This window comes from Mustela nigripes, chromosome 8 (assembly GCF_022355385.1).
Source record: "Mustela nigripes isolate SB6536 chromosome 8, MUSNIG.SB6536, whole genome shotgun sequence".
NCBI lineage: Eukaryota > Metazoa > Chordata > Mammalia > Carnivora > Mustelidae > Mustela > Mustela nigripes.
Window position 1 is genome coordinate 26,715,283 of NC_081564.1, and position 24,336 is coordinate 26,739,618.

Here is a 24,336-nt window from a genome sequence, read left to right on the forward strand (position 1 = left end):
CTTCAAGAAGGCCAAGATTTCTTATTTAGAACATTAGAAGGAGCCGTGAAAGAAAATTGATAAATTGGACTTCAAAATTTGAAACTTCTGAGAGACATTAAGAAAATAAAAGATAAGTTATAGATTCAGGAGAATATAATCATACTACATTTATCTGTCAAAACACTTGTATTCCAAGAAGACATCCTCATCTTGATTGAAGACAAACCAGTAAATGCTGGACAAAAGATTTTAAAAGTCCATTCCTTAGAGTAGATAGACAAATAGCCAGTAAACACATAAAAGGATGTTCAACATCATTAGTTATTGGAGAAGTAAAAATTAAATTACAGAAGGATCTCACTATGTACCCTTTTAGGATGGCTAAAACTAGAAGACAGTCTCAAATGTTGGGAAGGATGTGAAGAGGCTGAACTTTGCATACTTTTCTGCTGAGAATATGAAAAGAGTCGTTAGAGGTTCCTCGGATAAAAAAGGGCTGGGGGGAAAGCTGGGAAAATAAGCATGACAGAAAGGACAGTGACGGTAAACACCCTGGTCTATGTGGAAATGAATAGTTTGGTGGCATTTGAGCATTACACAGAGGTGGCAGGAGACAATGCAGAGGAAGTAAGAGGAAATATTTGTGGTTGCATGCAGAAAGATGCATGTATCTGACTGGAGATGAGGAAGCCAGAGGCAAAGCCATTGTGGTGGCGCTGAACTAAGATGCTAGGTTGTACTAGGGCTCTTGTAGTAGATGCAAGTCCGTATTTCACTGATGGGTGTGTAATTGTTAAGAATTCTCTTTAAACAAAACAATGTCAGTATACTGGTTGTGATAGAATGCTATAAATGTTACCATTGGGGAAAACTGAGTAATAGGCACAGGGAATATTTCTGTATAATTTTTAAAAATATATTGATCACATTGTATGCCTCCAAGTGTGTATGTGTGTGTTTTAGTCTTACCATAACAATATGGATAGAATGATGGAGATTTGTAACTAAATATTACCCTCAGCAATGTTGACTTTGTGAGTCCCAGCTCTAGATTTATGCTAACTTTGACACTATTTATGTTACGATTTCAGAGACATTCCATAAGTGGACCAATCTCTACATCCAAGCCCCTAACGGCACTGACCGATAAGAGACCAAACTATGGGGAGATCCCTGTTCAAGGTATATCTCTTATGGCATAGTATTTCACTTCTGCTGTCAATTCTTTGATTTTTCTGACTTTTTTGGCTAACTAAATTGTGATTTTCTTTGTTCTTGACATTATTTCACTGCTCTGGTATACATCTTTATCAGAAGCTTACTACTAATACATCGTCATTACAGATAGGGGGATTCGTTATACATATATGTCTTGGAAGATAACTCTCTAGACATTATGATCGGCAATGGAGAGTCCACACCATTACTAGGCATTTTGTTTTCAAGTTTTTCATGGGGTAGGTGCTGTTACCCACGTTTTATAGATACTAAAAACAAGGTTTCAGAAAGTTAAATAACTTAACACAGGTTAACAATGAACAGTAGGCCTGGGCAGCCTGATGCCAAAGCCCATTCTTTTAACCTCTGTGCTCGGTATTATTGTCCATACAAGGAAACTGAGAATCTGAAACATGAGGTTGAGATGAGGTCCATTCTTTTGCACACTTATAAGGGGCTTGGCTGTTCTCACACAACTTTTATGGTAGAGCCAGTACCAGACAAGATTTCCGGATTTTCTGACCTTGTCCTACCTGTAATCTGTCTTCTCCATTTCAGTTAATGACAGTTTTATCCTCCAGAAACCTTGGAATCATCCTTAATTCCCTTATCTTATACCCCATATCTGCAGACTGTTAGGTTTTTGGTGTTTTTTTTTTTTCTTCATGATCAAATAAATTTTTTTAATTTTTATTTTTTATTTATTTATTTATTTTTTGGTAGGCTCCATGTGGGCTTGAACTCACGACCCTGAGATCAGGATTTGAGCTGAGATCAAGAGTCTGATGCTTAACCAACTCAGCCACCCAGGCGCCCCAGTCAAATCAATTTTTTAATTGAAGTATAAGTGACATATAACATATTAATTTCAGGCTTTCATGTTTTTGTACATGTTGCAAAATGATCACTGCAATAAGTCTCGTTACCATCTGTCACCAAAGTTACAGAACTGTTTTGTCCTTTAGGACAAATCCAGAGTCGGAGAATTGCTCTTCCCTCTACCATCACCTAGCCTTGGTCAAGCCACGATCATTTCTCACCTGGGTTCTGACAAAAGATTCGTTATCTACTCTCACAATCTGTTCTTAACCCTACAGCCAGCATACTCCTGAAAAATATAAATCGGAACACTTCATTCTGTTCAAAACCTCCCCTCAACTCCCCATTTCTCTCAGAAGAAAAGCTAGAGTCCTCTCAGTGGCCTCCAGGCCTTCCCAACGTGGCCTTGGTTGCCTCTCCAGCCTTACCACGTTTCCCTTTCAGTCACTCCCTGGGCACTCCGGCACACGCCCGGCCACGGAGCCTGGCACTGGCACTTCCTGTGCCCGAGAGCGCTGCTGCATGCCCACACGGCTCCCTTGGGCCTTTCTTCAAGGCTTTGCTCTAGGCTTTCCTCAGCTGGTGGGTGCCATATGTAAAATTAGAAACTTTATGCCCCTCCACACACCCCTTTCCCAAACTCCTCTCCCCTTTAAAAAAACTTGGATGACTTTACCCTTTGGACACACTGCATAGTTTACTTGTCTATAGCTTTTATTATCTGCCTCCCTAGACTGTGAGGTTCATGAATTCAGGAATTTAATGTCTGTTTGATTCACTGAGGTATCTCAGCACCTGTTGTCTTACTGGGCTCTTGATAATAAATTATGAGATGAGTGAAGGAAGTGCAAGTTAAAGCATGTAAGGGGCTTAGCACAGATTTTAGTCCACAGTAAATGCTCACTGTGAGATTTTATTACTGTTAGCATATGCTACTCATAGCACAAGTGGCTGAGAAGGATGGCTCTTTATTGTCTGAGTACAAGATTTTATTTCATTGCAAGGCTGCCAGGGTCTGCAGGATTTTGCTTAGCAGCTGACAAGTGGTTGTGAGAAACCATCACTACATGTTATGTTTTGGGCATCTTAAAGCTGCAGGCACCGAGGGTAAAGATGGAAGCCAAGGGTTCAGGAGCACTCCCACTCAGCTGCCTGTTGCATTTGCCCCCATTCTGTCAATGAAGTCAGCCTTTTGATCTGCAGTCAATGCCAAGTACAGTTGGAACCAGGACCAGGATGCTACAGCCTTTGAGAATATATGTAACACTGGGCCTGTAACAGCCCTGTGGGAGTGACCCCATCTGGAGAGCCTTGAGGTCATCTTCAGACACAGAGAAAACAGAGTCCCCAGATCCCAGTCATCTAAACTGTGATAAGAGAGTAGGATTTCCAGGCTCTCTTGAAACGGTTTTCTTTCTCTTTTTTCTTTTTTTTTTTTTTTTTAAGATTTTTTTTTTATTTAACAGAGAGAGAGAGATCACAAGTAGGCAGACAGGCAGGCAGAGTGAGAGGAGGAAGCAGGCTCCCTGCTGAGCAGAGAGCCTGATGTGGGGCTTGATCCCAGGACCCTGAGATCATGTGACCTGAACTGAAGGCAGAGGCTTAATCCACTGAGCCACTCAGGCGCCCCTCAAATTGCTTTTCTTCCTTGATTGTTTCCTTTATTGTCATAAATAATCAAAGAATAGTCTATAATTTTCATTTTGAAAGTTTCAGTGGCTTCATTACTTAAACTTTCAAAGATGCTGCCTCTTGTTCTACACTTAAATTAGAGAATTTGGTTTTTTTTCCGATTAAGTATATTATAATAGGCATAGGGGTTTTTGTTCTATTTTAGCATCATGCTTATATGTCAGTTATGGGAAAATATTTCAGAGCAGAGAAATCTTACTATAAATGGACTAATCAGATGCTCTTTTGTTGGTATTATTGGCTTAGGGTCATGATTGTGCCACCTCAGTGACTCTTTGTACATAGGATATGAATTAGCATTTATGGCCTAATAAGCAGGAAAAGATAGATCTGCTAACTAGGTACATGGATACAGGTGGCTGAAAAGGTCTTTATTGACCCTGCTTACACAGTGTGATGTTTTAAGGTCCGGAGTATTAAGCAAAGACCTCAGCTGGATGTTGCAGATGGCTGGGGAGCCTGGGTTTTTGCCCCATGTCAGGGTGATATACTTATAAGTGCCTTCTCTGTGTCATGGCTTAGACATTTGGTATCTGAGAAAGTTCATTAATCCAAGTGGATTTATGTTCTGTAAAGAAATTCAAACTCTTGGGGTGCCTGGGTGGCTCATTCGGTTAAGCATCTGCCTTCGCTTTGGTAATGATCTTGGGGTCCTGGAATCGAGCCCCACATCAGGCTCCCTGGTCAGTGGGGAGTTTTCGGCTCCTTCTCCCTCTGCCTCCCCCCACTTATTTTCTTTCTCTCTCAAATAAATAGTCTTTTTTTTTTTTTTAAGATTTTATTTATTTATTTGACAGAGGGAGACACAGCGAGAGAGGAAACACAAGCAGGGAAAGATGTAGGCAGAGGGAGAAGCAGGCTTCCCGCCAAGCAGGGAGCCTCATGTGGGGCTCGATCCCCGGACCCTGGGATCATGACTCGAGCTGAAGGAAGACAGAGAAAAACTGAGCCATCCAGGCGCCCCTCAAATTAATAAAATCTTAAAAAGAAAGAAAGAAGGGGCACCTGGGTGGCTCAGTGGGTTAAAGCCTCTGCCTTCAGCTCGGGTCATCATTCCAGGTCCTGGGATGGAGCCCCGCATAGGGCTTTCTGCTCAGCAGGGAGCCTGCTTCCTTCTCTCTCTCTCTGCCTGCCTCTCTGCCTACTTGTGATCTCTGTCTGTCAAATAAATAAACAAAATCTTTAAAAAAATAAAAGAAAAAGAAAGAAGGAAAGAAAGACTCTTATCATCTGTCTAAATTGCATTACTTGAGGCTAGAGATAGAAAAAGGTTTAAAAATGCAGTTTTTTGAAGACATTGGTTTATGGTAAGGGTACATAGAATAAATGTGATATAAAGGAGGTTTTACTAGCAGGCCAGATCTGTGTTGAAAGTTATAGTCCTAAGTTAAATAAAAGAAAAAAAGCTTTCTTTTAAAAAAATGAAAGTTTAAAAAAAAATGTGTGTATATATATATATATTCACTTGAGATAGAGAATGAGAAAGAGAATGCACACAAACAGGGACCAGGGAAGGCAGAGGGAGAAGCAGGCTTCCCACTGAGCAGAGAGCCCAACGTGGGACTCAATCCCTGGACCCTGAGATCATGACCTGAGCCAAAGTGCTTAGCCAACTGAACCACCGAGACACCCTCAAAAAGAGCTTTCTTTTATTTATTTATTTTTTTAAAGATTTTTATTTATTTATTTGACAGAGGGAGAGAGATCACAAGTAGGCAGAGAGGCAGGCAGAGAGAGAGGAGGAAGCAGGCTCCCTGCCGAGCAGAGAGCCCGATGTGGGGCTCAATCCCAGGACCCTGGGATCATGACCTGAGCTGAAGGCAGAGGCTTAACCCACTGAGCCACCCAGGCGCCCCCAAAAAGAGCTTTCTATTTAAAAAGCTTCAGAGCAATTTTCATTCTACAGAGGGTAGATCTATGTCAGATTCTGGCTCAGCCCTAGATCCCATCCTAATGGGGAAATTCCTAGGAAAATTTCAACTAGAAATCCTCCCCTCTTGTATTTATAGTCTGGTGAGTATCTGTCTGCTCACTTCTAACTTCTCCCCACCCTCAACCCTTTCCTTCTTCTCTCTGTGGTTCTTGGTATTCGTCTTGATGAACCAGAGTATCTAGGTTCCTTTTTTCCCCCAACATATTATTACAGAAAATTTTGAACATAGAGAAAAGTTGGAAGAATTTGTATAGTGGATATCTACATTGCATTGTCTAGATTCTTTTTTTTTTTTTTTAAGATTTTATTTATTTATTTGACAGAGAGAGATCACAGTAGGCAGAGAGGCAGGCAGAGAGAGGGGAAGGGAAGCAGGCTCCTGCTGAGCAGAGAGCCTGATGCGGGACTCGATCTCAGGACCCTGAGATCATGACCTGAGCCGAAGGCAGCGGCTTAACCCACTGAGCCACCCAGGTGCCCCTGCATTGTCTAGATTCTTAAGTACTTTGCTGTGTTGATGTTTTTCTTTTTAAGAATATTTTATTTATTTTTTTATTTGATGGAGAGTCACAGCGAGAGAGGAAATGCAAGCAGGGGGAGTGGGAGAGGGAGAAGCAGATTCCCCACTCAGCAGGGAGCCTGATGCAGGGCTCCAGGGTCCTGGGACCATGACCCGAGCTGAAGGCAGACACCTAACCGACTGAGCCACCCAGGTGCCCTTGTGTTTATGTTTTCATGTTTTATCCACCCCTCTATCCCTTCAGTCCATCTTGTTTTTTAAATGCTTCTCAAGGTAAGTTGTTGTTGGTACATTTGAGCATGCATTGCAATATTTATTTAAGGTGCCCTGTCTGTCTTTAAACTCTTGAGGTAAACCTTATAGAAGAGTTGCAAAAATATTAGAGCTCTCTCTAACACTTTTCCTCAGCTTCCCTTACAGTGAACATCCTGCATAGCAACAGGGCAGTTATCAAAAATAAGAAATCAATATTGTTAACATACTGTTACCTAAACTACAGATGTTTGGATTTCACCAATTTTTCCACTGCTGTCCCTTTTAATTCCAGGATCAAATCCCAGGCCCAACTTTGTGTTTAGTTCTCTTATCTCACGAAGCCTCCTAAGTTCATCAGTCTTTCTCTGTCTTTGTGATCTTGACACCTTTGAAGAATACTGGCCAGTTACTTTTTTAGAGTATCTCTCAGAATGGATTTGTGTGTTATTTATTCCTGATTGGGTTGAGGTTATGTACTGTCAGCAAAGCAGCTCTGACAGGGGTGAGGGCCCTTCTCAGGTATCGTATCAGGGACTTGTAAGGGCCATATATACTATTACTAGCCATGTTGGCTGTGATCACTTGGTGAGGATGGTTGTCTGCTAGTAATTAATAAATACCCTATTCCTGTTTAAACTTTCTATCACTGATTTTAGCATCCGTTTGGGTATTTAGCCTGCGGGAATTATTCAAATTATTATACTAGTGTTTTATTTTTATTTTTATTTTTAAAATATTTTATTTATTTATTTGTCAGAGACAGAGGGAGAGAGAGCGAGCAAGCACAGGCAGACAGAGAGGCAGGCAGAGGCAGAGGGAGAAGCAGGCTCCCCGCCAAGCAAGGGGCCCGATGTGGGACTTGATCCCAGGACCCTGGGATCATGATCTGAGCTGAAGGCAGCTGCTTAACCAACTGAGCCACCCAGCCATCCCATTACTGTTTTATTTTTAACATATATTTGTATTAGTATAGATTCATGGGTATTTATTTTATTCTTTTGTTGTAATCTCTTACTGTTGTTATTTTTGTTGTTGTTTCTCAAATTATTCCAACTTGGGAACCATTCGGAGCTCTTTCACATTGGATCCTTGCTCTTTTAATGGCCCCCCCCACCCCAAGCACTTTCTTACTTTTGGGCACCGGAAGGTGATCTAGACTCCTCCAGTCTCCCAACAGCAGAAACCTGGACGTCATTGTCCATAATATACTTATTTATTGAACCCTCCTGTGCATGTCCAGTCATTTCACAATTGCTGCACCGTACCCCTGTGAAAAGCAGATCTGCAGAGTACAGTGCATACAGTTCATTTTGTGTTTAGCCTGAGAGTATCCAGTCAATGGATAGCCAATGGATAGTCAATGGATAGTCCAGTCATGGACTCGATATCCAGTCCATCCGTTTTTCTACTTAGATCAGCCCCCTTTTCACCACTGTCTCAGTATAGTTATGCCATGCCTTTGTAATACAGTTAGATTAATTTTGTCTAGTCTGTATTTCATCCCTCCACCCCCCCTTCTGATTTTCTTAAAAATTTTGTATCTAATAATTCATTCTGTTCTATGCATTGTAGGGTGCTTAGCAGCTTCCCCAGCCTCTACCCACGAGGTAGTAAGCACCCCACTGCACCAGGTGTGGCAGTGAAAATTGCCTCAAGACAGTGACATGTTGGCAAACTTGCCTTCAGTTGAGAACCAGAGACATGGTTCTCACAGTTTTATTTATCTGATTTTAGCAGAGAGATGGAAACTATAAACAAAAATCAAAGGAAAGAAGGAAATCTTAGCTGATCTTCTGTTTGTCTATTTCCATCAGAGGCTCTAACATACTCATCATAGTATTTTAAGTGCCGTATCAGATAGTTCCAACATCTCTGCTACATCTGTTTCGGTTTTATTGATTACTTTGTGCCTTGACATAGTAAACTGGATATACTTTTCTTTTTCTTGTTGTTGTTTTTTTTAATATATTTTAGACTTCTTTGTTGAAATCTGGACATCTTATATAGGGCAGTAGATTGGTTTTATGCCTTGACACAGGCACCTCCTTGAGTTGATTTGAGTTGATCTGTTCAGGAGCTGGGCTGGCTTTGGGTTTTAAGTTGCTTTGGTGTCCTTAGTGCACAGCAGGCTTCCAGCTGCTCTGGTGATCCTTATATTTAGAGGGGGACTGGTGTTTGGGAGGAGTTTTCTCAATGTTCGCTCCAAATACAGCTTTCGGCTGCCTTTGCATATTGCGTCTTAGGGAGCGCCAGTCTCACATTCTTGTGACTCTTTCAGCTCAAATTTCTCATTTGTTCATCTGTTGAGAACATGTATATATATTTTATAATGTCGAGCAAATCTTTAATAGCTGCTTTAAACTCTTGCTAATTCTAACATGGGTTATCTTTGGGTAGGTTTTGGGTAGGTTTCCATTTCTTTTGAGTGTGGGTCACTTTGCTCTCTCTCTCTTTGTGTGTCTAGTAATTTTGAATTATATTCTGGCTGTCGTCAATCACACATTGTAGAGATTGCTTTCCATTTTGTTCCTCTGCAGAAAATTGGTTTTTGATAGCAAACCATACCTTGGCTCATCTCTAACTCCCATCTAACTTCTTTTCCTTCGATTGAAATACCTGTTCAGTTATTTTGTCCTTAATTCAACTCCTTGGAATCTGAGTGCTTGTGGTTTTCAGAGGTCAGTGAGAGATTTGGGCAGAGTATGTATACAGAATTTGTGATTCTTTCTGGTATTTCCCCTACTCCCTCCCTTTTCAGCAGCTTTGGTTGTCCTGACAGCTTTACTGCCTTGAAGAAGGAGTAGATAGATGTCTACCAGCTGTCCTACGTGGCCTCACCCGGGCCTGCACTCATGCCTAGAGCCATAAACTGGGAAACTCACTCCTATGCTCTTTCATTCTTCCACGTGTTTACTCCTTTCATTTTCTGCCTGCTTTTGGATTTTCTTCAATGCCCCCTTAAGTGGTTGAATTTCATATTTTTTTCAGATTTTATACTCCTTTTTGGCAGGAGCATCAGTCCATTTGGAACTACTCTTTGAACAGAAGTTGGCCATTTAGGCTTCTATTTTAAAACCCACTATTTTGCCTGAAAATTTGTTTTGGGAAACAATAAAGGGATAACTGCCTGTACCTGTTTATTTCTGTGATTCCTAAAATAAGAGAGCATTAAGTAGCAGATCTACTATGCTCCTATTATTGTTGCCTGTCTGTTGGACATGAACAGAACAACTCTGTGTAGGTTTATTCCTTCCCCTGAGCCCTGGATCTCATCCCCTTGAGCTGTCACAGATGCTGTTAGCCTCAGGCTATGATCCACTTCTCCCAGATATTCAGCTTTACCCTGTCTACTGGCTCCCTTCCACTGTCATTTAAAAATGCTCACCACATCCTGGGATACCTCGGTGGCTCAGTTGGTTAAGTGCCTTCGTTGGCTCCCTGTTGCCAATAGGGTACAGTCCAGACTCTTTTTAATTTGGCCTGCATTGCCTGCACGCTTTCTCTTGCCTGTTCTGGCCCTTCCAGCCTGCCTCTGCTGCCTCATCTGTTCCTCTTTTCTCCCATCCTCTGAACATTGCTGCCCTGAAGTTGCTGAGCCCTCCGCTGGGAACACTCTACCCTCCAGCCTCTCCTTTGCCTGTGTAAAAGCTATTAATTACCCTTCTCATCTGAATTGAGATGTCATTTCCTGAGGTGGTTTTCCCGGACCTCCCCTCAAGAGCATGTCACGTCCCCTATTGTGTTCCCAGAGCCCTGTGTACTTGTTCTTTCCTAGCATCCCTCACTTGTAATGGTTTGTTTATGTTGTTGTTGTGTGTGTGTGTTTTTTTTTTGTTTGTTTGTTTGTTTTAAGTATATGGCTTCTGCTCTAGATTCTGAGTTCTGTAAGGGTAAGTTTCTTGTCTCCTTTCTTCCTTTCTTCAACCTTCTCACCAAGCCCAGTGCCTAGTGAGTAGTGGACACCCAAATGTTTTTTGTTTAATGAATGTATTAAAGACAAGAAAAGCTCCATATGGCAGTAGAATAGCCTCTATTACTATAAAATAGAATCTCTTCTGCTTACCACATTTGACTGTAATACCCCAGTCTTATTTGCTGAAGAGCAATAAACTGACAGTTTGACATGCAGACGGAATACAGCGGCTGATGGCTGTAGTAAATGGACATGTGCTCGCCCTGGGACAAGTGCCTCTGAGCGAGTTTGAGTCCCACAGTGAGAGCACTTCATAGAATGGCAGCAGACTGTGTTGTGCCCGATGAAGATGACCACAATTAATTTTGAAAAGAATAACCCTGTTGAGGCCTTCAGTACAATTTTGTGCATTTTCAAAAAAAAGTAGGTGTTGGTCTGTGGTAGGGGAGTACCTGCCAAATGGAGACAGATCCTTAGACATGCAGTAGGAAAGATTTAACCAGGGTTGAGGAGAGGAATCAGCAGTAAATTTCATGAGCTTTGTTTCGGTCGTGTTCTTACAGTATGCAATTTAGAAACACTTTCCCTCTAGGGAATGACATGGGCTTATTGCCTTAGCTGACATGCTTCTTGTTTGGATTCATTTGTCTGTTACAAGCTTTATTTTCACTTTCTTCATTTGCCGTGTTCTTTGGGAGATTAAGATTTTGGGGAAGTGACTGGTTTCATAATTGTAAAATGGAAATTTTGATTAAATTTAAAATGCTGATTTCTGTTTCCTACTATTTCCGTGTTCTACTAACTTTGTTTTGTCTGTCAGTCTGTGCATAATTTGCTTTTCCTGTGAGGATGAATGCCAGCCACTGACAGGGTTCAGAATTCTGATTGATGCTTGTTTGTGGACTCTTCGCACAGAGGTGGTATTTGTTCAGGTTTGGAAAGATGTAGTGACTCGAGGCTGTATAAGTCCTGTCTTCATTAAGAAAGTAAGTTCATCCTTCCCAAAGTTGTATGTAATTAGTTACATTTGGTAACCAAATAAAAATGTTCCTCATAAACTTAGAAAATAGATTTTGAAATAGCAGGTATGTTATCCTTGAAAGATGTCATGGGCCATTACTTTGGACATGATGATATTCTGAGAGGAACTATTTTTTTAAAGTGGTAAATGATCTGTTAAAATATTTTCACTGTGGGGACATTCTTGGATAGTGAGACTAATAGTCTTCAGTAAGTTTAAGAGGTAGTGTTTTCCCTTATGCTAATCACACATCTTTCGCACGTGGCAGCTGGACAGAACACATCTAGTCTGTCCGTCCTGCTGCTTGTCCTGGCCTGATGACAGCCTTGTCAGGCTTGTAGCCTGAGGCATGAAGTGTGTGCTGGTCTGTTTGGGGCTGCCATTCCGGGGGGGCAGGTCCTAAGGAAATGATGTTGAAGCTTGACCAGAAGGATGGTGAAGGTAACCAGGCTATAGCGGGAATGGAGGAAGAGAACAGGAGGTAGGGGAGCAGCTTGTGCCAATGTTTGGGAAGCTCCAATTTGAGAAACTGGAGTCTCGAGAGCAAGAGAGGGGTGAAACAGGGCTGTGGTTGCAAACTGGGCAGTAGAGACAGTACCTGTCTTCTTCCTCCTCAAATTCTCAGAAATGTCTGGTGCTTCCTTGTTGCTCTCAGACTGAAGTCCACCTGAAAGGTAATGAAGGCTCTTGTTGGTCAGCCTCATCCCTTCAGAGCCCCTTTTCCTGCTGCCCTCTCTGATTTCGGTATGCCCTGTGTTGAGGCCACACTGGGATTTTATTGCTTTGTAACTTGAATGTCATTACACCTTTGTTCTCATTGTTTCTGGCCAAAATATTGTTACCCCTTCTCTTTTCTGTTAGTAAAGCCCAGCTTAACGTCATTATATTGTGGAAGACCTCCCTGCTGCCTTAAATCAAAGTGAATGTCTTCTCATTCTGTGGTTTGATTCTCACTGTAATTGTCCAGTCTTCTGTGTCTCTGGTTGTGTATATGTATGGCTTTCCTGCTCTTGGTAGGAACTTAAGGGCAAGACTTTGATTTAGCATGTACTTATAGACCAACATAGAAGATCTTTGAATTTTGATTTAGCAGTCAGTGATTTAGAGGCATTCATCTGTGTCAAAAATCATCCCTAGAAATCAAACATTGAATGAAATGTTTTTCCACAGTCCTTGTCTACAGAAACTCTTCTGTAGATATGGGCTCCATGGGGGATTGTTAGAGTGCCTTATATTGAAAAGGAAAGATGGGCCTGGGGGTGCTGGGAGAGGAGGAGAGATCACCTTCCTGCTGCCCTTGTGACTTCAAAGTTCAGTGTCTGATGTCTTTATTTTGACCCTTCCTATTTTGTGCAGAGCATCTATTAAGAACATCTTCAACCAGCCGACCCGCTTCTCTGCCGAGAGTACCTGCCATGGAAAGTGCCAAGACCATCTCAGGTGATGACTTTTTATCTGGAATTTCCTTTAGAAAGACTCTTCCAGAAGTTTTCGTAATGGTACCAAATGCTTTCTCTTTAGACTTACTTAACTTTCTTGCCTCTTTAGCTCTTGAATTGATTCTTTTTTTTTTTTTTTTTAAAGATTAATTTTTATTTTAGAGAATGCATGAGCAGGGAGTGGAAGGGGGCAAAGAGAGAGAAACTCAAGCAGACTACCCACTGAGCTGGGAGCCTGGCATGGGGCTTGATCTCACAACCCTGAGATCACGACCTGAGCTGAAATCAAGAGTTGGATGCTTAACCGACTGAGCCAAGGGTGTCCCTTGAGTTGATTATTTTCACTCTGAATTTCCCCTGTTGTATCTTCTAGAGTCTATAGAAATCACATTTCATGGCTGTGATTTTAAAATAAAAGAGGGACACCTGGGTGCTTCAGTCAGTTAAGCATCTGCCTTTGGCTTCGGTCAGGATCCCTGGGTCCTGGGATTGAACCCTATGTTGGGCTCCCTGCTCAGTGGGGAGCCTGCTTCTGCTCCTCTGCAGCTCTCCCGCTTGTGCTTGCTCTCTCTCCCTCTCTGTCAAATAAATAAATAAATAAAAATCTCTAAAATAAATAAAACAATCCTGAAAACTAGATTATTCCATTTCTTTAATAAGTATTTATGAGGGGCCTAGAATGGGTTAGATATTGTGCCAGAATTATAGCTTGATACAACATTAGTACAGTTGTGAAAGATTAGGATATCCTTCCCAAGGTGTGTCGCAACTGTTATTTCAGATCACACCAAAAATTCCCCAGAAACCAGATTTTTCCAGTCTGATAAAGCCATCCTATAATGACTTTGACAGGCTCCCCTTGTCTCCTAGGGTTAACTCCAGTTTATCAATTGCTCACATTATTTTCCTTTTGTGGCCCTTATTTACCCTTTAAAACTCAACTAGAAATTGGACCAGGAAAGGAGAAATTTCTGTAACTCTGCCTTACAGTTACCCTTCCACTTGTACAGTGATTTAAGTTAGTACAGTTTTCAGGTGTCATAGCCGGGTCTTTTTATTAATTACCATCCCAAAACGCAGGTTCCAAAGCCTGTTCTTCTCACAGAGTCCTTCCTATTCTTTCTCACTTTCCTCTAGTTTATATAAAATGATGAAAGGTGTTCTCAGCCAGTTTTTTAGATTTAAGGCATTCTAAACTGCTGATTTAAGGCATTCAAAGATCTGACACTGAAAGAAAAAACAAGGATAATTGTAAGATTATGTCAGAAATATGTACAAATACATCATTCTAATAAGATCATGTAATAGGAGAAAGCATCTCTTTTCTCTGGATCTTTACAGACATCACTTTACTAATGCAGAGTTAGGTTCTGCTTTGGCTATCCTAAAATCACCAAAAACATTTTAGTCTATGAAAGGGGGCCATCTCAGTCATTAGGGAAGAATTACTGATGTACAGCACTGATTGCAGCCAGCTCAGGGCGCCTGCACATCCAGCATCTTCTGACGTGAGAGAGTATGTATCTGACATCAGGAACTTTGCTCTTATTTCCTTTCTTCCTGCATTCAGCCCAGGGCCACGAGCACCTGTGCCTAGTCAGCACCTCCTTGTTGGAAAGTGGCTTTTGTTGTGGCTCTGTTACCAAAGGCTGAAGCATGGGCTACTTCTACTTACCAGTTCTCAGAGCTTTCTGTAGTTCTGGCAGGGTGTGCTAGCCTTTTAAAATAGAACTTTCCTGGGGCGCCTGGGTGGCTCAGTGGGTTAAGCCGCTGCCTTCGGCTCAGGTCATGATCTCAGAGTCCTGGGATCGAGTCCCGCATCGGGCTCTCTGCTCAGCGGAGAGCCTGCTTCCCTCTCTCTCTCTGCCTGCCTCTCCATCTACTTGTGATTTCTCTCTGTCAAATAAATAAATAAAATCTTTAAAAATAAAATAAAATAAAATAAAATAGAACTTTCCTTATTGCCCTTGTTTCTCAGTAGTTGACACCTTTTGGTTTGTCTCACTGGTTCGTGTTTTTAGAAACATGGCCTGATCCAGAATTAAGTGTGGTATCTTTCCTTTCATTCCTTTTAATGGTATCTTGACTAAGTTTAGAAGGGTTTTGATTATTTTAGTTGACAGTGAATAGCTGCCAAGTATGGCTTTTTTTTTTTTAATAATTTTTTATTTTTTATAAACATACAATATATTTTTATCCCCCGGGGTACAGGTATGTGAATCACCAGGTTTACACACTTCACAGCACTCACCATACCCTCCCCAGTGTCCATAACCCCGCCCCCTTCCCCTAACCCCCCTCCCCCCAGCAACCCTCAGTTTGTTTTGTGAGATTAAGAGTCACTTATGGTTTGTCTCCCTCCCAATCCCATCTTGTTTCATTTATTCTTCTCCTACCCCCATAACCCCCCCTGTTGCATCTCTACTTCCTCGTATCAGGGAGATCATATGATAGTTGTCTTTTTCCACTTGACTTACTTCACTAAGCATGATACCCTCTAGTTCCATCCACGTCGTCGCAAATGGCAAGATTTCATTTCTTTTAATGGCTGCATAGTATTCCATTGTGTATATGTACCACTTCTTCTTTATCCATTCATCTGTTGATGGACATCTAGGTTCTTTCCATAATTGGGCTATTGTGGACATTGCTGCTATAAACATTCGGGTGCATGTGCCCCTTCGGATCACTATGTTTGTATCTTTAGGGTAAATACCCAGTAGTGCAATTGCTGGATCATAGGGTAGTTCTATTTTCAACATTTTGAGGAACCTCCATGCTGTTTTCCAGAGTGGTTGCACCAGCTTGCATTCCAAGTATGGCTTTAATTAGCCTTTGGTTTTCACTGTATTTGTGATTAAATGAACATGTCTGGAATGCTCACTGTGGGCTAGGTAGGTTCTGTGAGTGTTAATGGGGATGGATAAGACACATTCCTCACTTCAGGGAGTGTGGAGTTCAGTGCATATCTCAACTGCTGTACCTTTTTTACCATTTTCCTAGTGAAAGAAGTAAATCCATTCAAGTTACCAGTGTGATAAAGAAAATGTTATTTTTTTCCTCCTATATGGTCATTTCTGCTCTTTTTTGAAACTGCTGAAGAAACTATCTCAATTTAAAAGCTGGTAAAAGCTGTTTTGTTTTGTTTTGTTTTGTTTTTTTAAGATTTTATTTATTTATTTATTTATTTGCGCCTGAGAGAGGGAGGGTGGAGGAGAGCATGCACAGGCAGGCAGAGGTGGAGTGAGAAGCATGCTCCCTGCCAAGTAAGGAGCCCGATGAGGGACTTGATCCCAGGACCCTGAGATCATGACTGGAGCTGAAGGCAGCAGCTTAACTGACTAAGCCACCCAGGAGTCCCTCAATTTAAAAGTGTTTTTATAAAAGTAAATGTTTTTCTGCATTTATGTAAAATGCATAATGACTGTTTCTCACAATCAGTGTCTCGACGAAGTAGTGAAGAGATGAAAAGAGATATCTCTGCACCTGAGGGAGCATCACCGGCCTCTCTTATGGCTATGGGAACCACGTCTCCACAGCTTTCTCTGTCCTCCTCTCCCACGGCATCCGTCACCCCCACCACTCGAAGTCGGATAAGGTAGAGAACAGTTAATCCTGGTGCATTTCATGCGTACCTTTCCTGGCCTTTGGAGATTGATGATCAGGTTGTGAAATAATGGCAGTCAAGCACTGATTTTTTTTCCTTTGTGTCTCATTAAATGTTTTCTCGTCTCTTCTATGCCCAGAGTTGGGTAGGATGGTATGATAAAAAGCAAGGCAACATAGAAGAGATGGTTCCTTTCCCCTAAAGAAAGCATTATGGAATCAGAATACTGGGCTTGGGTAGAGGGTTAGGGAAGGCTTCCAAGAGGAGTGGCGTCTGGGTGGGGGAGGGCAGGCTGGCATTGTTGGCAAGGTCAGTGATGTGAGTCAACGAACAGAAGGGTGAGTAACTGAAGACTGGGGGAGCTGTGGGAGGTAGTACTGCACAGGCACAGAGGATGGGTACAGAAGACCAGAGGAAGGTGTGGACCTACTACATCCAGGGGCCATGGAAGATAAGATTGACAGTAAGGAATGGCTAGGCATGGAACCTCTTTATAGTCCAATTGAGTCACTCAGATATGGTTGTAGCTATAAAGCGGAGTAAGTAAACCAATGTGAGAAGGTGATTCAGAGATTTTTCTCTTGTGGAGAAAAGTCGAGGAACACAACTAAAATAACATTATGATGTTTCTACCATGCCCGGATCAGGATGATAGCAGTGGAAATGGTGAAGGGAGGTTTATGTTCTGGAGGCTTTTCAAAGGGAAAGATGGTTGATTCTGACAACAGATTCTAGAAAAGGAATGAAAGAAGGAGAGTTACCAAAGGGGACACTATTTTTAGAGGAAACTAAGGGCATGATGCTGCATTGATCGCTGATAAACAATACCTGAAAATGGGATAGTATATTTTATTCATTTTTCTCTTATATCAGAAGCCGTTTGGGACTAAGAAATAGTTGTCATTTAGAGGGGAAAAAAAACAAATGTCAGAAATGAAGCAAACATTGTTTATAGGGATGAGGAAAACTGTTGTTTTGAGGTGTATTGAGAATTGAAGGAGAGATGGGAGTGGGTTTCAGAACTTTAGATTTATGGGGCACCGCGGTAGCTCAGTTGTAAAGCATCCGTCTTTGGCTCAGGTCCTGATCCCAGGGTCCTGGGATTGAGCCCTGCATCAGGTTTCCTGCTCGTCTGGAAGCCTGCTTCTCCCTCTCCCACTCCCCCTGCTTATGTTCCCTCTCTTGCTGTGTCTGTCTGTCAAATAAATAAATAAAATCTTAAAAAAAAAAAAAAAAAACTTTAGGGGCGCCTGGGTGGCTCAGTGGGTTAAGCCGCTGCCTTTGGCTCAGGTCATGATCTCAGGGTCCTGGGATCGAGTCCTGCATCAGGCTCTCTGTGCCTGCTTCCTCCTCTCTCTCTCTGCCTGCCTCTCTGCCTACTTGTGATCTCTGTCAAATAAATAAATAAAATCTTTAAAATAAAAAAAAAACTTTAGATTTATATTCACTTATAGGTATAAGGATAAAATGGAATAGTTGACCTCTCAAACTCAAATTATGTACTTGTGTTTAAAGCCCTGCCATTAGGGGCCCAGCCTCTTAGAATAGTGGTCCTGTAAACAGTGCACCATCAGAGCAAGTAGGGAGCCAGTGATCAGGGTAGCTCTCGTTCTGGCCAGACTGATGCAGGGAGAGCATTGTCCATGCTTGTCTTTGTTCTGGGTAGTAGGCCACCTGCAGTTTGCCTATGGAAAGGGCACCCACTCTTCTGGCTTCCCTACTCAGAAGCTGTGATTTTCAACAAGTCATCTCCTGGAAATTGTCTTCAACTTACAATGAAGAAGTTATGAGAGATGACTTTCCAGCTCTGGAAGGATCTTTTTTTGCAGCTTCCCATTGTAGTCCATAGAATTACTCTTCTTTGATGCTTTTTAAGCTGTTTCTATAAACAAACAGACCTGGTGTGAGCCAGAATAAACTTTTCACAGTGATTATAGTAGTTTTATTTTGAGCATGATGGAGGTTGATTTATTTATTTTTTTGGCTTGCTTTTTTGTGTTCATTCAAATAACTTTTATCTTCATTCTCTTTTCCTATGTTTGGTGGTATTTTAACACACTTCTTTGAACTTTTTAAACCAAAGCAGGAGTCTGGTGGGCTGGCACACAAGCATCAAAGTATATTTCTTCAAGGTAGCAGTTTTAACTGCTTGTTGAAAATTTTTGTATTTTACTTCTGGTTCTAAGATAAATCAAACTGGTTCGGGTTCATTGCACCTCTCAATTGTAAAAAGCCTCAGTTCTAAATGTGTATTCTTTTATTTCCTAACTTATTTTGAAGGGTGAATACAGACAGAATCACTGTGTTGAAGAATACTGAGCTGCTTGTAACATAACCTTTAGGACACTTACTGGACTAAGTTTATGGAGTGTGGGGTAGAATCTCTGCTTTTTTATAAAGTAACCACTAAAAACTAGACCAGGTTTTCAAGGGTATGCCACTTGTGAAAGAGCAGGTTATTTTAGAGGTACTCTTAATCTAGGTAGTCCTGAAGTAGTTACTAAAAGGAAGGATTTGGCCCAGATATGCAGGGTAGTATGCCTCCCTTGCATGATCCAAACATCTTTTTTGATTCATTGTCTTTTCTGGAACAGAATATTTGTTCTGCCTTCAAGGAAATTGGCAGTACCCAAAAGTACCCTACATATATTTTTAAGAAATGAGTTACAACCATTGTTGGGTTTTCTTTCTTTCTTTCTCTCTTTTTTTTTCTTTCTTTCTTCCTTTCTTTCTTTGAACTTCTGTGATCTATCTGTGTTATAACTTATAGTAAACTCTGAAGTTCCTTAAGGGGGCAGGGAGCCTGTGTTGTTCACTACTCATTGCCCAGCACTTGCACACTGACTGGCGAAGTGGTGGGTAAGGAGGTATTAAATGAGTGAGTGAATTTACGGAAAAATCCCATTTTTCTATGCAAGATAAAATTCTAATTACCTATAGTCAAGAAAGAGTGTATAATATAGCAGTAAATACATTTGAGATGTTTTATGGATGTTTGTCGCCATCTGTTGTCTTATCTGCTTCCCCCAGTTGTAGGCACCTTGAAGGCAGGAACCATGCCTTATAATCCTTTGTATACAAGAAGGATTTGTTCTTAAAAAAGAGGAAATGATTGAGGACATAAAAGGTAGGAAACAAAAATGAATAAAATAAAATAAAGCATAAAGATTATGGAAAGGTAAGCTATTAGGTGAAAGGCGGCTGTGGCAGCTTTCAGATGCTGCCAGCATCAAGTTATTATGCCCCCTTCTGAGCGTTCTGGAGTGCATTCCATTATTTTTGTGAATGCACACTGCACTGAATCTTTGCCAGTTTCCTTGGATAATAGAGTTCCTCCCTGTAAGTGGTGGGTCAGTGAGGGTCCTGGCAAAATTGTAAGTAAAATCATATGAGTGAAAAGATGCATCTTGCCATTAGATGTCTTTGTGTGTGCAGTTATACTACTCAAAAATGCATCCTGACATTGTTCTCTTCTTTGTGGGATTTCTGGTTTATAATTGAGCTCAAATAAAAAATGTTTTAACTTTGGGTTCCTTGTTTTCACTTAGGGAAGAAAGGAAGGACCCTCTGTCAGCATTGGCAAGAGAATATGGAGGTTCAAAGAGGAATGCCTTGCTGAAGTGGTGTCAGAAGAAGACAGAAGGTTATCAGGTAATCAATCATATGGTTCCTTTGTCCCACAGGAGCAGTGGCCGCAGCAGATGCTAGAGTGTCATAGCTCGCTACATATCTCACATTAAGATGGGGGATCCTATGCTGAATTTTAAGAACACATTCAACACAAAGTCTGTCCCAGATTTGGCTGAGGGCCACTTGGATGGCATCAGTTTTTACCTTTCCAGAGTAGCTAATCTTTCTAGTACTTTTACTCAGCTATTCTGTAATACTTTCTTACTTAAGTCCTGTTAACTGCTTTCGCTGAGGTCTCATCTGGACTGAGAGTAAAAATATATTTATTTTACTTTAATATTTTCATTAATGGTTAAAATGATAAATTATATATATTTTATGTAAGTTTTATTGCAATAAATTACTTAGCAAAAAAGGGTAAATGATTAGGATATAAGTAGATAGAAAATCATCAAGGACATATTAAGACTTGAACTTGATACTAGACACTATGTGTATATATATGTATGTGTGTATATATATAAAAATGTATATGTGTATACGTGTGTGTGTATGGACACACACATGTAACACATGTATGTATAACTGGACCTACCCAACCACAGCAGTATCAAAGATTCTTCTCAGATGCACATAGAACATTACAGGATAGGGTATATATTGGATCATAAAATGTCTCAAATTTGAACAAAGATTGAAATTATATTGAGTATCTTCTGACCACAATGGAATGAAATTAGAAATGTGTAACAGGAGGAAAATTCACAACTAAGTGGAAACTAAACAGTTAAAGTAAAAAAAAAAAGCAGTGGGCCAAAGGATAAATCACAAGGGAAATTAGAAAATAAAGAGAATGAAAGTGAAACAACCTACTGAAACTTACAGGAGGCATTGAGAGCAGTTTATAGCCATAAACACATATCTTCAAAAAGAAAATCTCAAATCAGTAACCCAACCTTTCACTTTAAGAAAGTAGAAAAAGAAGAGTAAACTAAACCAAAGTAGTCAGAAGGAAAGAAATAAAAATTAGAGCAGAAAAAACAGTAGAAGAGATTAATGAAACCAAAAGCTGGTTCTTTGGGACGCCTGGGTGGCTCAGTTGGTTAGGCAGCTGCCTTCCGCTCAGGTCATGATCCCGCGTCCTGGGATCGAGTTCCACATCGGGCTCTTTGCTCAGCAGGGAGCCTGCTTCTCCCTCTGTCTCTGCCTGCCTTTCTGTCTGCCTGTGCTTGCTCTCTGACAAGTAAAAATAAAATCTTTTTTTTTTTTTTTTTTTAAAGATTTTATTTATTAATTTGACAGAGAGAAATCACAAGCAGACGGAGAGGCAGCCAGAGAGAGAGGGAAGCAGGCTCTCCGCTGAGCAGAGAACCCGATGCGGGACTCGATCCCAGGACTCTGAGATCATGACCTGAGCCGAAGGCAGCGGCTTAACCCACTGAGCCACCCAGGTGCCCCTAAAAATAAAATCTTAAAAAAAAAAAAAAAAGCTGGTTCTTTGAAAAGATCAACAAGTTGACAAACCTTTAGCTAGATGGACAAAGGAAAAAAAAAAGAGCAGACTACAAGAGAAGGGACATTCCTAGTGACCTCAAGAAATAAGGAATACTTATTTACTTAGAAAATAATAATAATAATAATAATGATAATAGGAATACTTAAAAGGGAATACTATGACAAGCTGTACACTGACACATTGGATGACCTATGTATAAAAGGACTAATTCTTAGAAATGCACTATCAAAAATGACTCAAGAAGGGGACACCTGGGTGGCTCAGTCAGTTGGGTGTCTGATTCTTAGTTTCAATTCAGGTCATGATCTCAGGGTCCTGGGATCAAGTCTTGTGTCAGGCTCCATGCCCATTGCAGAGTCTATTTGTCCTTCTCCTCCCTCTGTTCCTCCCACCAAATAAATAAAATAAATCTTAAAAAAAAAACAAAATGACTCAAGAAGAAAAAATCTGAATAGATCTATTCAACAGAAGATACTGACTTAATAAGCAAAACACTTCCAACAAAGAAAAGCCCACGACCAGATGGCTTCATTGGTGATTTCTACCAAATGTTTAGAAGAACTAACACCAGGCTTTCTCAAACTCTTCCAAAAATAAAGGAGAGAATACTTCCTGACTCATTTTGTGAGACTCATCTTGTGAGACCCAAAGACTCATTTAGGGTCTTTGCATGTGTAGTTCATTTTCCCTGTGTTTCCCTGTGTCCCCCGATAACCGAGCCAGAAAAAAATGTCATAAGGAAACTATGAGTCAAGGGACGTCTGGGTGGCTCAGTGGATTAAAGCCTCTGCATTTGGCTCAGGTCATGGTCCCAGGGTCCAGGGATTGCCCTGCATGGGGCTCTCTACTCAGCATGGAGCCTGCTTCCTCCTCTTTCTACCTGCCTCTCTGCCTATGTATGATCTCTCTCTGTCAAATAAATAAATAAAATCTTTAAAAAAAACCCAACTATGAGTCAATATTCCTTATGCAGAAATTCTCAGCAAAATACTGGTAAACAATCCAGGAACAGACAAAAAGGATCATACACCATGACCAAGTAGGATTTATCCCAGAAATATAAGGTTAGTTCAATATATGATAATTAATCAGTATAATACATATCTCAATAGAATAAGGGGAGAAAAAAAAACAAGATAATCTTGTCAATGGGCACAGAAAGAATATTTGACAAAAATTAAAAACCCATTTATGATGGGACGCCTGGGTGGCTCAGTTGGTTGGACGACTGCCTTCGGCTCAGGTCATGATCCCGGAGTCCTGGGATCGGGTCCCACATCGGGCTCCCAGCTCCATGCGGAGTCTGCTTCTCCCTCTGACCTTCTCCTTGCTCATGCTCTCTCTCACTGTCTCTCTCTCAAATAAATAAATAAAATCTTAAAAAAAAAAAACCCATTTATGATAAGAAAAAAAAAACAATGAACAAATTAGGAATAGAAGGGAACTTTATGCCCTCATAGAAGGGCATCTGTGAAAAACCTGCAGTTGATAGCATACTTAATGGTGAAAGATTTTGGAAGCTTTCCCCTCAAGATTAGGAACAAGAAAGGATGTCCACCCTCAACCACTTCTATTCAGTATTTTCCTGAAAGTTCTAGCTAGAGCAGTTGGGCAAGAGAAAGAAATGTTATTGAAAGGAATAAGTAAAATTATTTCTGTTTGCAGATGACATGATTTATATCTAAAAAACCTTAAAGAATTAACATACAAACTGTTAGAGCTAATAAACTTAAGCTAATTTGCAGGGTACAAGGTTAATATACTAAAATCACTTGCATTTCTTTCTTTCTTTCTTTCTTTCTTTCTTTCTTTTTTTTTTTTTAAGAGAGAGTGTTTTGGGCAGAGAGTGAGCGAGAATCCTAAGCAGACTCTATGTCCTGCACTGAGTCCAGTACAGACTTGATCTCACAACCCTGAGGTCATGACCTGAGCTGAAATCAACACTTAAGCAGCTGAGCCACCGAAGTGCCCTATTACTTGCATTTTTATATACAAGTAATGAAAACTCTGAAAATGAACTTAAAATAATACTTCCACTTACAGTAGCATCAAAAAGAATAAAGTACTTAAAAAAAAAAAGAATAAGTACTTAGAAATAAATTTAACCAAGGGGAGGACAAGGCTTGTACACTGAAAACTACAAAATATAGCAGAAAGAGGGCGCCTGGTTGGCTCAGTGGTTTGGGCCTCTGCTTTTGGCTTGGGTCGTGATCTTGGGGTCCTGGGATTGAGCCTCACATCAGGCTCTGCTTGGCGGGGAGCCTGCTTCCCCCTCTATCTCTGCCTGCTTGTGATCTCTCTCTCTGTCAAATAAATAAATAATCTTTAAAAAAATAAAAATATATAGCTGAAAGAAAATCTAAATAAATGGAAAAACATCCCATGTTCATGAATTGGAAGTTGTGATGCATGCTACAGTGTGAATGAACTTTGAAAATGCTACACTAAGTGAAAGAAGCCAGACAGGAAGCTCTAGCATGAAAGATTTCGATACTCCAGATCTGAAAGTAGGCATAAAACAGATACTCTTAGCATTAATGAATGGCAAGAAGATCAATGCTGCTGGCTACAAGTTTGATCTAAGACTGAAATCTTAAGCATGAATCAATATTGCATAACCACTTGATTTTTTTTTTTCATTATGGTTTTTGTTTATTTTTAAAATTTATTTATTTATTTGACAGACAGAGATCACAAGTAGGCAGAGAGGCAGACAGAGAGATAGAGGAGGAAGCAGGCTCCCCGCTGAGCAGAGAGCCCGATGCGGGGCTTGATCCCAGGACCCTGAGAT

General features: G+C 40.8%; 1 protein-coding gene across 2 annotated transcripts in view; it reads left to right on the forward strand.

Annotated features, from left to right (window-relative positions):
* Positions 1–24,336, forward strand: part of SPECC1L (sperm antigen with calponin homology and coiled-coil domains 1 like) — a 138,989-nt gene that overhangs the window by 83,222 nt on the left and 31,431 nt on the right. For both annotated transcript variants that reach the window (XM_059408944.1, XM_059408942.1), the window contains 4 exons: positions 1,074–1,164; positions 12,710–12,793; positions 16,234–16,390; positions 19,948–20,050. In XM_059408944.1, coding sequence (XP_059264927.1) covers positions 1,074–1,164; positions 12,710–12,793; positions 16,234–16,390; positions 19,948–20,050 — 435 coding nt within the window. The remainder of the gene's footprint in view (positions 1–1,073; positions 1,165–12,709; positions 12,794–16,233; positions 16,391–19,947; positions 20,051–24,336) is intronic.